This window comes from Pararge aegeria, chromosome 11 (genome assembly GCF_905163445.1).
Source record: "Pararge aegeria chromosome 11, ilParAegt1.1, whole genome shotgun sequence".
Classification (NCBI taxonomy): domain Eukaryota; kingdom Metazoa; phylum Arthropoda; class Insecta; order Lepidoptera; family Nymphalidae; genus Pararge; species Pararge aegeria.
This window is the reverse complement of record NC_053190.1, coordinates 12,255,838-12,271,846: the sequence shown is the minus strand read 5'-3', so window position 1 is coordinate 12,271,846 and position 16,009 is coordinate 12,255,838. Positions and strand designations below refer to the sequence as shown.

Sequence of the window (16,009 nt, the reverse complement as noted above, 5' to 3'; positions counted from 1 at the left end):
TTAGATATGTGGCGGCACAACTTGATATTTCAATATGGAAAGTGTGGAAAGTCCTTCGACAAAACGAAAAATATCCATTCCACGAGACTCCGGTTCAAGGTACGTAATTTAAAACCTTTGTTTGACGTTGCCTTTGTTTAGCAGGTATCCATAATCTTCTAGTGCAATTAATTACTGCTCAAGGGGAATTAAAAAGATTTTTGGTTGTTGCAGGTCTTGAGGGTGGCGACTTTGACAGACGAATGCACTTTTGTCGGTTTTTGTTACACACAGATGTGGATAATCCTGATTTTTTAAAAAGAATACTGTGGACTGACGAATCCAAATTTACCAGAGAAGGGATTCTTAACTTGCACAATTTACACCATTGGGCACCGAAACGGCAAAACCCACATGCCAAAAGACAGCAATCTTTTCAAAGACGGTTTAGTGTGAACGTTTGGGCAGGAGTGATTGGGAATCAGGTAATTGGACCGCACTACCTGCCTGATAACTTAAATGGCGATAATTATTTAGAGTTCCTGCAAAATGATCTGCCGGAATTATTGGCCGAGGTGCCCGTGTTTAATGAAGATGTGCCCATAGTATTTCAAAATGACGGCTGTCCCGCGCATTGGCGTTTAACTGTGAGGGAATACCTCGATAATGTGTTCCCCAATTCGTGGATTGGGCGCGATGGGCCTATTGCATGGCCTCCACGTTCCCCAGACTTAACTCCGTTAGATTTTTATGTCTGGGGACGTGCCAAAGAGCTAGTATACGCCACAGAAGTCCCAACGAGGGAGGTACTAATACAACGCATAGAAGCGGCCTTCGGTACAATTAAGAACGAAATACGGCTTCGGACTACAACTGTAACAATACGTCAAAGATGTCGGGCCTGCATTCGAAACAGGGGTGAACAATTTGAGCAGAATTTGTAAAAATTATGAAATAAATGTTTCAAATGCAATGTATTATTTTTATTTCAAGTAAAACCTACGAAATTTAAAAATTTTACCTGCTTGTGAGTTTTATTTACGCAAAAACTTGTTTTTCTTTCATCTGTTGAATATTAGAAAATTGTGACTAAGTTTAGAAAATTTGAAAATTAGTGATGTTACTAATTACTTTTCATGGCATATTGCACACCATTAGAAAGGGGACAGTCCAGAGATGTTTTAAAAAAATTGGAAGAACATGATCACTTTTAGTTTTTTTTTTATTAAAACCGAAAGTTGACGTTCAAGCTTATTTTTTTACGTAAAAAAAACTTTGCGGGGCTGTAAAACAAAAACTAGATGTTGCTGGCGTGTAATTCTAGTTTCAAAAGAAGCGTAAAACGTTACAAATTAAAGATTAAAAAGAAAATTAATTAATACTTAACAACTTTATTTTTTATTAAAATTTAAATGTAGAATTTTTACAATTTTTAAAAAAACAATTTAAAATCAGTATAAAAAAAACCGTTTGAGCAAGATTTTTTTACGAGGGCTGAAGAGATAGCCAAAGACCCCTCCAATCATCAGATTCGATTTGGCACACGATGCACCAAACATCCGGTATATTAAAATTATTTATAGGAATGGATTGTTCGCGAGCGAATGAACGAAATTAACGTTTTATTTTACACAATATTCTTTGTACATAAAAGTCAAATATTGTTCTTAACTCTACTTGATTTAGCTCTTTTGGTTATCGCAATAGTTATACCTATGAATAAAAAAGCGCCACCTAGTGAGCAGGTATGTTTTTATATTTACAACAAAGATGAAGGAAAATAAAGTGTGAAGTGCGTTGTGGTAACTTCACACAGGATGTCCCATTGTTCTGATTACTGAAATATGATCTAAGAACAGTGTGTATCTATTTGTTGTTCTTAGCACCTGACACAGATAACAAAAGTAGATGTTAATGAAAAAATAGAATACTGTCGTCGGTAACCAATAAGAAAAATGACTACAATATTGAATTTAGAACCCAAGCCTCTTTCGTTTATCGAATCTAAATTAAACTTGTGGACTGACTAGTATTAAATGCTTTTATGATTCATTTACATTGGTAGCCATGTAATGCGTTAAAATAATATGGAACGATAAAGTGTTAGGCATGACGGCCGGCTGGTGCAATGGGCAGCGACCCTCCTTTTTGAGTCCAAGGCCGTGGGTTCGATTCCCACAGTGATGTCCATGATTGTTTTTCAGTATCTGGGCGTTATCTGTATATATAATAAGTATTTATGTGTAAAATATTCATAAAAATATTCAACAGCTATCTTAGTACCAATAACACAAGCTACGCTCACTTTGGGGCTAGATGGCGATATGTGTATTTTCGTAGTATTTTTTTATTTATTTATTTATTATGTTATTATAAAGCCAATATAGTCTAATAATAATGCATTTTTTTCCAATATTGCTGGTAGTTCCTGAGATATCATGCTATTGTACAAAACAAACTATAGGTGGTAGGTCATCACCATCACCATCACCAATGTCCTGTCAATATTCTGGGCACAAACTTCCTTTTACTTCCTATTAGGAACCTACAGAAACCGTGTGCACGTAAATGAAGCATGAAAAGCGACTTCACTTTAGAATGATTTCTCGAACAAACGATTAGTAGGTTCATACTGTTTAGCAGTTGACAGTAATATTTTACCTCTAATGTTCTAAACGTTCACGATAAAATGGGAAAATGGGAAAAAGTTTTTGAGCGGGCAACTTTTCGCGGTTGTAAAGCAAGAAGTGCGTGGGCGTTTTCACTGTTTTTGGACACAATACACTGCAAACAATAATGGCTGAATGAGGATTCTGAATGTTAGTAATTCAATAGGCCTACATCCGTAATGCAACAGCGCAGTAAAACAAGTTTTATACCTCTTGTTACACTGACGTTATTTAATGTTTTGTCACATTGGAATGGTTTTTTGAACAACCAATTTTTCATTTAGGATCATGGTACCCTTCACGTCATAATACGTAAACGAATATGAGTATGAGAGAGTATTTGATTTTAAAATATTATATTTCAGTACCATTAAAAAGCAGTTATCTTATTCGTACTTTCAAATCATCAAACAGTTTTATAAACAGCTTGAAAAGTGTAAAGATATCTTATAAGATTTAAAAAAAAGTCTATTAAATAGGAAAACTGGCCCTCATACAAACATAATATTACATTTGCTGTCACTTTTTGGTTATTCTTATGATTAAGTTTATTAGCGTCTACTTGATTGGTCTATATGCTATTTTCTTTGTCTTAATTCTTAGATTAAAATAAACTGTTTGGGCCTTAATAAATAGTTTAAAATAACACCTCGCTTTGCTTGGTAAATAAAAGGTTCATTCAAATAATAAAAGTAAAAGTAATGAATTTATTTATTAGGAAAATTAATTTTATTTTAATATATATTTAACAATACAATAAACACATTAAAAATCTATGCATTTGTTGCAATTTATTACAATGGTTTTTTCTTTTTATATTCTTTACAACCGTGGCTTCTTGGGCAGGCTCAACGAAACAGTTTTATTCTCCAAATACTGTAGAATGCCATCTTCACCCCTGAAAATTATACAAAATCATATCATTTAATACCAAAGAGATAGGGCTCCTATACATTGATATACGGAGAAATAATGTCGTCTGAGTAAAGTTCATTTATTTTATGTCATATATATCTGGATACAATCTACTCTAACGCTTTATGAGCATTTTTAAACGTAAAGTCTGTCTGTTTTAGTGACTCTACCTCTGGTTTGAAAGGCTGTCTCTACTGAGAAGAAGCCGGCAAGAAACTCAGCCGTTGCTCTTTTCTAATATCAACAATTTACAACTATTTAACATTCATTCTTCTGTCTTGTGAGAGATGATAGCGTAGCCATCTTCAAATCAACGTCGTCATTATAATAATATATTGTTTGTACTACTCAATGCGAATCTTTATGTAATAAATATTTTTAACATATTGTTTAAACTTATGCACTGGTAGGGCAAATATTTGTCTAGAAATCCTTTTATAGAAGCATGATACTAAATCCTAAAATGATCTTTGTTAAAACCTATAATCGCTTGCTCAATAAATCTCAGAAGGTCTTCCGGTGTAAGTAGTAACTTCAGTATGGTTAAGATATGCGCCACGAGAAAATTGTTTACCCATTTTCTCGGATTATTATCTCTATAGAAGAACGTATAACATATAGGACGAGAAAGTGGTAGATTTGGCTACCCCGTTGCGCGCATGTTACTCCTACAGGAATATGTGTGAAATCAGGCTTTGTTTCATATTGCTTGACCATCGGTGTAAGCACAGATTCCCTTTGACATGAGGGTAGGTGCGTATTACAGAATAAGTAAATTTCAGCTCTTCAGGTTTAATCAAGACGAATGAATAAATGGACGGGTAATAACTACTATAATTGTTTCTAGTTGGACTAAAAACTCTCCTAAACCCTAAAAGGAATACTTACATTTCCCGGCCGATGCCTGATTCTCTGAATCCTCCAAATGGAGTCTGCGGTGTTACGATCTCGTAAGTGTTTACCCTGTAAATTATAAATGTTATCTTTGAAGCAAGATATGCAATTCCAATGCATCATGCATCTCTATTTTTTTTTAATTCCATTACAAGTTAGCTCTTGACTGAGATGCTACCTTACCTGGTAAGTGATGATGCCGTCCAAGATGGTAACGGACTAATCTGTTAAAATCATAGCAATTGTATTAAACTCTCCCCTGATCGCATCAATGCAACTTCGTACCGGAACGCTAAGTCGCTTAGCACTACGTCATAGGGTGGCGTCTAACCACGGCAGTCGTCAACAATATTTGATGTCTAACATGAACCTGGTGTAACAACGTAATATTTATAGCATACTAGGGGCCCCTCTCTGCTTTGTCCGTGTATGACTCCGGATAAATTTCTTGCACGAGCTTTCTTCTAGTCTCTTTCACAGTGCACGTTGACCCACTGCGTCAACTCGCCCTCCTGCCTTCCTTAAGGAACTGGGCAAAAGTTTTTTAAGGAGAATAAGGGGCAAATATAGAAAAAGGTTTTGTTCCGTTTCAAAAATCAGTGTTACATATTTTTATTTTTTCAATGATAATTTGATTGAGATAAAAAAGTTACTTTCAATATTATCAGATGCTCTTATTAGAAACCCTGATTATTATTACCTATTTGAGCTTATAGCATTATTGTATACAGTATATTTAAACATATTATGGTATAAAAAAGAGCGGGTAGTAGCGTTCTCTGAGCTACTACTATGATCTATTGCGATCACGAACCTGTCTGCTCAGCGTGGTCATTACTGCAAAACCTCCCGTTGGAGAGGCTTTTAGTCCAGCAGTGGATTTTAAAGGCTATTGATGATGGTAGAGAATAAAATATTAATTACCAGACAGAACCAGCACGAATATGTTTCATGAAAGCCAAAGCAGTTGCGATATCCTTAGTGATTACGCCAGCAGCTAACCCGTAGTTGGAGTCATTGGCGCGGTCAATCACTTCATCGAACGTCTCGAATTTGAGGATACTTTGTACTGGTCCAAAGATCTAAAAAAGGAAAATTTACGGCCGAATTAGTGTAACCGAGAAATAAAAAAGAAGCTATTTTACATGTATGACGATTTGTAAAAAAAATCGTGTGTGGAAAAAATCGTGTGTGTAATATTTGTATATATAAATATACATAAAAATATTTTGTATCACTCATGCGGGGAAAGTAGTATCTTGACGGTCTATATGCTATTTTGTCGCTGTTGCGGTTGAAAAATAACCGTTTGCCCATATTTAAATTTGAGTGCGACAAGAATCACTCAAGCGAGTGACCGCACTCGCTTCTCTCGTGCGTTCAACTTCGCTTTCGTGGGCAATCGACAACTTGTCGCACTAGTTGCACAATATACTATTCTAAATTTGTTACTTCTTTTCTAAAATTGTTTATTTGTTGGATATGCTAATTCTGTAGCAAAGGCTCGATATATTCTAAGACCAAAATATAGGAAGTGTTGCTAACATTTAAGCTAAAGGTTGCGATAGATGTTCAAATAAATCAACGGACATCGATTGCTGGATTAAGTATTAAGTATCTTGAGGGATTTTCATATCGATCGTGCTAGATGCGCCCAAAAGTGAGGTACCTACACATAATACATCCAAAGAATATTATATGTTACGTATGTGCGAACGGTAAAATCTTCGCTTTTTAAGACTTTTGGTAAATATGGTACCATAGCTTTTCCAGTAGTAGTAGAACTTTTGGTGACAGAGCTTGCCTGGGGATGTACTATCGCCGTGCCTACTGCTGCTGCAAAGCAGCATTAAGGAAACAGAATTGAAGTGTTTCCGTCTGAATGGCGTGGTTGCCGGTGCGGTCTAATGTACATGAGGCATGAACCTACGCCTTAGATTGATAACTGCACTGTACCTGACGAAGTATTGCTCTGTTTAAAGGCTATGGGTTTCAACTAACCTTCAGGTGGGCACTGGCGTGCAATCTGTTTCTTACCAGGGTATGCATACAGCAGGAAAATTGCATAAAAGGGCAAAAATTCTCCTTCTATCCGAGTTATACATAAACTTTAGGGAAGACAGTGCTTTTGTGCATTTATGAAGTGCACGCCACTGTGGGTTGGCCATTTGTTGGTCCGTCAATTGTTAATAAATAAAAAAAAAAACTCACTTCTTCTCTTGCAATTTTCATATTGTCCTTGACGTCAGCGAACACCGTTGGCTGGATGAAGAATCCTTTGGTGCCCAGTCGGTCACCTCCGGCGATACATTTCGCACCCTCCTTCTTCCCTGCGTTGATGTAGCCCATCACCTTGTTGAACATCTCTGCATCGATCTAAAATACATTAAATATCAATATTGGACAGAAGCAGGCGTTACTTTGTGGAACTCCATTATAATACAGAACATTAAACTTTATTTTGTTATGCTGTGCGAAAGGCAGGAGAATTTCTATAATCTTTATACTCCACACCTTAATATCTTCTGCAATGTAGGTACTCAAGGGATAGGAATAGCCTTAATCGTAGACTTAGTGATTTAGGTGATTCCTAGAAAAACGGTTCACGAGCTCACATGTGATATCTAACGACGTTAGACGCCACCTAAAGTTACAAAACCGACTCGGCGGATTCGATTCTTTTTAATAACCTTAAATCCATCCGATAAGTGAAAAATATTATAATACAAACCCAAAATACCAAACCTTGTTGAACCATAGACAATTAAGGTTATAGTCGTATGAGTTGTCTAGTGAAAATCAATTGGTGAAAGTAAACGTATGCCTAGGTATCTACTTTGATTAGGCGTTACTTATTTACGCATTGTCTTGTCCACCGTTAGTGAAAACTGTCATAAGACTAATTCGCAGAGAAGGTACATATTCTTGCATTAAGCCCATGGTAACGATAATACCTAAAGTAGTTTAAAGAGAAATAAACCTTTTATGTTTCCAAATATCCTTAAGACTTAATGGAAATGTTAATATATAGGTAAAAAATAAAGATATTAGATATTAGATCAAATATTTTTTAGCACCTGTGGTCCTTGTTGTACATTTTCCCACGGATTGCCGACAGTCCGCTTCTTAGCAATTTCAGCAGCCTTTGCAACGAATCTGTCGTAGATGCCGGACTGAACGAATGTCCTAGTGCCAGCAGCACAGCACTGACCGGCATTGGCAAAGCAAGCACGGTGAGCGATATCAGCCGCTTGCTCAACTGCAAAACCATTTTTTTTTATTAGTTATCTTCTTCACCATCCCCTTACAATTAAGTACACATATATGTATGAACGCTTCATAAGGCCTACTTGCAGTGGCACAGAGGGTATGCACAGGGTATGCAGATGATATAAAATGTAGAAAATCTCCAGTAAGAGATAAAAACTGAAGGGTAGGCTTTTTATGTCACTTACAATGCCTATCCTAAAGTTTTTTATAACTCGTACTGGATATTTTGATCATTTCAAATCGTCTGCATACCCCGTGCATACCATCGATTCCCGCCACTGCCTGCATGAATAAAGAAATTTTGAATTTGAACTTGTATTAGTTGATATGGGCGTTTTCATCAACTAATACAAAAGAAAAGAAAAAAAAAGCCTATATTTCTTATATAACTTTATAATCTTATTTCTATAAAATTTATATGTAAGCTTAATTTCTAATTTTAAATATTTTTCTATGTTGTGTGATAGATTTCCTCCCCACGATTTTGCCATTTATTTCTACCGGTAATGTCGGTGTGTCTAATCAATGAAATTTTGATATATATTATTTTGATTTAGTTAAGTACTACTGAAGGTTGATCAGTTTTCAAATATCGATTCGTATGTATATTGAATAAAAAAAAGTGATATCATAGTGGCCACGACTTAGCTTCTCTTGCAGGGAGTCGAGTTTGAATTCCAGCACGCACCTCTAAGTTATGTGTTTTCTAAGAAATTAAAATATAACTTCCTTCAACGGTGACGGAAAACATCGTGAGGAAATCTGCATGATTGGGAGATCTCCTTAATGTTTTCAAAGGCGACCAATTCGCATTGGGCCAGCATGGTGGACTACGGACCTAACCCTTCTCATTGTGGAAGGAGACCCGTGCCATGTAGTGCACTGGTATTGGGTTGATATGATGACGTATATTTAATTTATATTCTACATCATATCAAGTCAAATCCGTAAGAAGAAGTTAATTAAATGGTAGATTAAAAAAAGTAACTCAAACAAACAAATAAATTGAAACGATACGTAAAACGACTGTAAATGAGATATTTATTTAACGCACAATGATGAGTAATAATATGTAAGTTTAACGTACCGTCAGCATCATTGAAAACGACTAATGGACTCTTGCCGCCAAGCTCAAGAGTAACACGTTTAAGATTTACATCCGAAGCGCCTTTCATGATGATGCGCCCAACCTGATAAGAAAAGCAAATTATCCTTTTGATAGGCGCTTTAAATTTTATATTTAAGCTATTAAAATATCACTTGCTTTAACGCGAAGGAAACATCGGAAGAAAACCTGCAAACCTAAGTGTTTTCCATAATGTTTTCAAAGGGGCGTGGAGTCCACCAATCTGCACTGGGCCAGCCTGATGGACTACGACATTAACCCCTTCTCATTGTAGGAGGAGACCCGTGCCCTTTAGTTGGCCGGTAATGGGTTGATAAGATTAGATGATATGATTACCTATTACTGTTTTTTGTACGCCACATCATGAATATACAAAGACAAGAAGAAAGAAGTAGAATACAAAAGGCGACCTACTTGTTTAATAGCGATTTCTGCTAGGCAAGAATAATAAAAAAGGGGAGTATGTATATAAATATATATATCTTTACATATATATTTCTTGTGTGCGTGTGTATGTCATTGAACTCCTCCTAAACGGCTGGACCGATTTGAATGAATTTTTCGCTATGCGTTTCGGTGGTACCCTGGATGGTTTAGATTAATAAAACACCCCGACAGATGGCGCTGGGGTCCGCTAGTATATTTATATAAGTGTAGGAAGAGTTGTATGTTCTAAAAATTGAATAAAATTCCTCTGCACCAGAATACGTAGTAGTTACATAAGGGAAGCTACCTCAGTTGATCCAGTGAAGGCAATTTTGTCAACTTTTGGGTGACTTGTGAGTGCGGCACCGGCTGTTGGTCCATAACCAGGTACTACGTTGACAACGCCAGCTGGAAAACCTGCCTCCTTTATCAAAGCTGCCATTGCGAGAGCCGTTAGCGGAGTTTGTTCCGCGGGCTTGATGACCAATGTGCAACCTGGTGATATAATTTTTATCTTAAAGAGTAGTCTTTTATATTTAGTAGGTGTTGCCCGCATTAATTGTTTTTTTTACAAATTCCGGCGGTACCGTTTGTTTTTCTCGAATAAATAGCTTATGTTACTCTCCATCTAATCCTATCCATAAAAAAATGATAGTCATTATCTCACATGTACCTTGTACTTCATATATCCATGCACTACCCACACACACATACACATTCTTTGCCTCACGTTTACGCACGCAACACCCACACGCACGCACATACGTTCACACACACACCCATCCACACACACACATACACTCATGCACACACTCATACAACCCGTACGCACATACATCCACATACATCCACTTACTGCATTACCCTGTTAAATCATTTAAATCACCATTTAATTACCCAATCTCCAAAAATAAACATTTTATTAGACAATCAAGTCGATTGTTTGCTACGTTAGGACGTGAAGTCAGGAAAAACCAACAAACAAACTTTATATTTATTTTGATAATATAAAACTTAAAAATTTGGAGTATCATAGCAAGGTAATTTATCTAACGGTATTCTACAATATATTAATCTGAGAGTGTGGTCGGGAACTACTAGATCCTTTCACGTCTTTATAACATTGAACTGCGATGTTAACGTAATAATCTGTGCCACTGTATTTACTTATATATAATATACTAGCTGTTGCCCGCGACTATTCAGTATCGCTAAGCCTTAAATGAGGGGTTTGCTGATGTCCGATGAGGAGTTCTGCTCCTCTATCTCCAACCACATTCATCAGATCTACACAAAGTTTGGGCAAAATTAAATACATATTATAACCTCTATAGTACAAAAATAATTATTTAAATCTGTTATAATTTGTCGGAGTTATGGTGTGAAATCGTCAAACACTTTCATCCCCTCTCCCAAAGGAACCGAGCTTAATGTTGGGATAAAAAATATCCTATATTACTTCTAACACTTCCAAGAATATGTGTACAAAGTTTCATGAGGATCGGTTAAAAACTTACATTGACATTTATAATATTAGTAGGGTAGCATAGGATAGGATAGGGATTTTCGCCCAATAGGAACTCTCAATAGAAACGTCCTTTAATTTGTTCTAACATCTATAGTGTGTACATTCAAATAAAACAGGCGTGTTCTAGAACAGTATTTTCTATCATTTATACTTAACATGGTGTGATTTAAGTTAAGAGGAATTCTATCCATTAAAAATATACATACCAGCTGCAAGAGCAGGAGCTATCTTCCACACGAACATAGGGATTGGATAGTTCCAAGGTAAAATCTGTCCACAGACGCCTACTGGCTCCTTCAGCGTCATTGTAAGCACCTCACCGTCTGAAACCATTTGAAATATTGCTAGCAAACCACCGTTATCATAGATAGTGTCTAGTGAAAAATTATGCGACTATTTTGGTATCCAAATCTTATAAACCTTCAACTTACGTATAAAATAATATGCGGTGATAGTCTAGTGGTTACGACTTCGGACAGACTTTTGGGGGACCGAAAAACCAACCACCAATCCGCACTTTGCCGGGGTGGCGAACTATAACGATACACAACGTTATAAGACGTTAATAAAAAATAACCCTTCTCATTTGGAGACCCTTGTAGTAAGATGATTAAAACTAAGGGCCAAATACCGTCATTCTTTTGTGATTAATATAAATGGTCCACTGTACAGTAAAACCGAACGGACTGAAAGATTTTAAGCGATGCACTGTGTGTCTTTGTGAATATTTATTTCATCATTAACCTAAGATTACGATACTAATACTTAAAAAGGAAGTAACACCTGACCATGCCTCAGAAGGTATAAAATAAATGTTTTTCAAAGTTATTCCAAACAGGATATGAGTCTCTCACATTCCCATACGTTTGCTGGTGAATATTATAAATCATTCGATTCATTATGTTATCCAATAACGGAATCTAAATACCAATACGTACCAGCTGGAATAGTGTTTCCCAGGATTTTGTCAGCTTTTCCGGCGTAATATCTGATAATTTGAGCAGACCACGTTGCTTCACCTGTCGCCTGGGCGACTGGTTTGCCGTTGTCCAAGGTCTCTAGTTCACCAAGATATTTGGCATCCCTTTCCATGAGGTCTGCCAATTTGAGGAGAAGCCTGCCTCTCTGGGAGGCATCTAGTGATCGCCAGTCTGAATAACGGTGGAAGGCTTTTACTGCGGCTTCGACAGCTTTGTTGATGTCCGCCTGGATAAAAAAAATATTTGAATTAGACACAAATATTTGAATAAAATATTTTACTTCTTTTTTTTATTTCACTACAAGTAAGCCCTTGACTGCAATCTCACATGGTGGTAATTGATAAAGCAGTCTAAGATAGTAGCGGGTTAACCTGTTAGGGTGTATGGCAGTTATATTAAACCCATACCTCTAATCGTTTTCTACTCGACATGGTACCGGAACGGTAAACCGCTGGTGGTAACTAGCCTTGCCGAACGCAGACAAAAATCTTAATTGTTTTGAATCATGCTATTACCTGCCTTGACGTTTCTGTTAGGAATAGATTATACAAAATCTTAATATTTAGCTTTCTTAATCTAACAGGTTTTATGCAAGGAAAACTTATGGTCAACCGGCAGACATTACGTTAACCGTCAGTCTGTCAGTGCGATAAAAGATTAAGATTAATGTTTTTCTCTTAATTAGGCTAATTATCCAACGCCTAAGTTATTTTTTGGAATGGAATTTTAAGACAATTTTCATTCGCATTTCAGCATTTGAGCGTTATTATTCTGGTAAAGAGCATTTGTTGCGCCACCCGAAAAAGTGTGGGGACTCGTACAATAAGGATTCCGTATCTTGGAAAGAAATACCCCAAAAACCCAAGAACTATGTAAAACAAGTAATAATCTATTTTGAGTAGAGGTAACATTATATTAGATTATCGTAAAGCCAATAGATAGTACCAATGCTTGCAATTTATAAAACATGCATGCCAATGCTTGGGGACAAAATAAAAGGAACTGGACTTAAATCTCCCAACCATCTATAATCCTTTAATAAGAGTGAATATTAAAGGATTATAAGCCCTATCCAATGCAAGCGCAATCCACCTTAGTCTGTATATAGCATGAATATAGGCTGTATTCCACCACGTTGGCCAAGTGCGGAGTGGTAGACTTTAGAGGCCCTTGAGAACTCACAGGCATGTAGGTTTCCACACGATGTTTTCTTTCACCGTTGATGAAGGTGATATTGATGGCTTAAATTAAAATCGCACATAATTTCGAAAAGTTAGGCGGGGATTCAAAATGGCCGAACATACCTTGTCACCTTCAGCAACTTTGGCTATGACTGTTTCATCTTGGGGGTTTATAGTTGGAAATGTCTTCTTGCTGACTGCGTCCACCCACTCGTTGTTGATGAACAACTACAAAGATTTTGCAAAAAAATGAATCGCCGTCTGCATATATTTGATGTTTTATGATGTTAAGAACTTTTCACGCCTTTCCCTCAAGTTTGGCTGTTTTTCGAGTTGTTACAAAAAACCATATCATTTAACGTTCTTCGTTACAAATTTCGACTTCAACACCACCATGTACAGCGTCCGTTTTATCTTTGAAGATGGAGGAGTCAAGTCCTTATTCTATCAATGCTTCGATATATTATTTAAACACTTGGTAGTAAATAAATAAATATACTACGACAATACACATACGTATATTGCATTATGGGTACTAAGATAGCTGATGAATACTTTTATGAATAATATACATAAATACTTATAATGTACAGATAAACACACCCAGACACTGAAAAACATTAATGTTCATCACACAAACATTTTCCAGTTGTGGGAATCGAACCCACGGCCTTGGATTCAAATAATATAACTGAAACCATTATGGCGTAGTGAATTATAGTGCAACATTTTCTTCTCTGAAGCACATGGGGGATTTTTTCCCTTTTTATGCCAATTACGTAGGTAGTTATGAAAGAAAAATGGTGGTCTAATTTTATGTAAATTAGTATATGAATATGTACCTACTGACTATTGGTAATGACATAATAGATGTTGCGGTATACTGGCATCCAGTAAGTGGTTAGCAAACACTTTTTTGGTATTGTATTCTGGTGACAAAGGATCGTTTGTGCAATTTATCGGAATTACGAGAAGTCCGCATCAAAAGACAGTATTGATGTATGTTCCAATTCTCAAACAATTCCAATACAATGAGTAAGGTTGAACATATTTTCGTTTTAATTTTATTTATGAAAACGGAAATGTGTATACCTACTATAAATTATCATTATTTTTATAACAGATTAATTATGAGTAATACTGTATATTAACTTGTCCAAACCGCCCCTTTTTTGCCTACACCATCGTCAAAATATGTTTATGAAACAATTCTTTCGACAAACGTTCGTGAAACAAACTAAGGTGTATCTGAGATACCTACTTACACTTTATTTTTAAATCTTTGTATCCTAAACTTAAAGCTGTTAAAAGTGCAAAATGAATTTTGATGAACGATAAAAGTCGTGTAAAATTTTAATGATTACCTTACCTTAGTATATTTGATATCAACTTTCCCCATTGTTAATGTTTAGCACGAGTGTTGGGTTACGTGGTCTGGCTCAGTGTGTTATAAAATCTAAACAGCGCTGAAATACTTGATAACACACGACTTACGGTGGAAGCAGACCAAACACTTTAGTTAGTCCTAGAAGTGTGTTAGTTAACTTACTTATACTTGTATACCTACTTCTCAGTGTTAAGTGCGACTGTGAAGTCTATATATGATCACATTTTGCTATCTACTCGTATTAGGTATTTATCGAATAGAAGCACCTTAATATGACGGCCGATTCGCGCAGTGGGCCGTTTAGCGTTCCTAAACTGCATTTTAGTAGTAGTAGAGTTAAATGGTAGAGCTCGTCAGGGAATATTACCGCCCCGCTTACTTCGCAAAGTAGCATTGCTGTGTTGCCGCGGTAATTATAGGCACAAGGATCTTAACACCTCAGGTTGATGAACACAGGGCGGCACTTCTTAGAAGGTGCTCCTTACATGCCCTGCGAAGTTATGTTAAGTTCATATAAATATACTACGACAATACACACATCGTCATATAGCCCCAAAGTAAGCGTAGCTTGTGTTATGGGTACTAAGAAGACTGATGAATAATTTTTATTTTATTTTATTGTACAGGTAAACTTACAGCTAATAACAGAAAAAAAAAAAGTAAAGTAATCAAGTATAGCCATAAAACCAATTACAAGTTTTCACAGATAGAATATTTAGAAGATAGAATTTTAAGAATAATATTCAAAAATAATTATAAAATACAGATAAACATCCAGTCACTGAAAAACATTCATGTTCATAACACAAACATTTTACAGTAGTGGGAATCGAACACACGGCCTTGGACTCAGAAAGCAGTACGCGACCTTCCTAACTTTTCCTGTTGGCTATTTTATGTAAAAACAAACCTATTATAGTAATTGCAGATAAATGAACGAAACTGTGCGTCAATTTGGTGTTCTATACCACTAACTTAAGGTCTAATTTTGCATAAATAGAACCTCATACACGTTTGATAAATATGTTGTATCTACGTACTCAATAGTGTTTGTTTAGTACTCGTATTTTCTGCTATACAATAATCTTCCTGTTGTTTTAACGATTTCGGGTCTACGGGTATGATATGCATATTGCACCATATTGCACGGTAACAAACACGTCATGTAATGAATACTTAGGATTTGTGATTACAACCAAGGGTATTGCTATAAATTTAACAAGCTATTCAGCGCAGTTTCACCATGATAAAAAAAAGACGGGTTGCACTCCGGGAGTGCCGGCAGAAGTGAAAACTTGATTATTAATTAACGTTGAGCATGTTTGATATTTTGGAATGGTTAGGGAATAATTTTGCACCAATTGCTTTATCAGTATAAAAGTACTATCATTTATGTGGTAGAATACAATATTCATTTATTGCGCTATCGTACACAAACATGACAATTTATATTACATTCAAAATTTAACACTTTAAAACTATTACAATTATTTTACATTAAAAAGTTTATCTCTCCGAAAAATCAACTTTCATCCATAATTTCAACGACTTTTTCACCATCATCATTACCAGAACTATCATCGCCAATCTCTAAAACTGATACGATAGGTTTATGGTAGCTGAAGTAAGAAACGAACAGTTTTGATTCGAACCT

The 16,009-nt window shown here is 36.0% G+C and overlaps 2 protein-coding genes across 4 annotated transcripts in view; one reads left to right on the top strand and one right to left on the bottom strand.

The window, feature by feature from the left end:
- The window catches only part of LOC120627670 (pancreatic lipase-related protein 2), a 68,841-nt gene that overhangs the window by 32,189 nt on the left and 20,643 nt on the right, over positions 1 to 16,009 (top strand). The gene's annotated exons all lie outside the window — the stretch shown is intronic.
- LOC120627666 (aldehyde dehydrogenase X, mitochondrial-like) lies at positions 3,385 to 14,505 on the bottom strand. Its single transcript, XM_039895687.1, has 11 exons — positions 14,338 to 14,505; positions 13,092 to 13,196; positions 11,746 to 12,013; positions 11,014 to 11,130; positions 9,587 to 9,774; positions 8,815 to 8,917; positions 7,535 to 7,716; positions 6,669 to 6,833; positions 5,382 to 5,539; positions 4,452 to 4,526; positions 3,385 to 3,546 (listed from the first exon to the last, which is right to left on the bottom strand). Exons 1-11 carry the CDS (start codon positions 14,365 to 14,367, stop codon positions 3,471 to 3,473), a joined length of 1,467 nt encoding a protein of 488 aa, XP_039751621.1. The 5' UTR covers positions 14,368 to 14,505; the 3' UTR covers positions 3,385 to 3,470.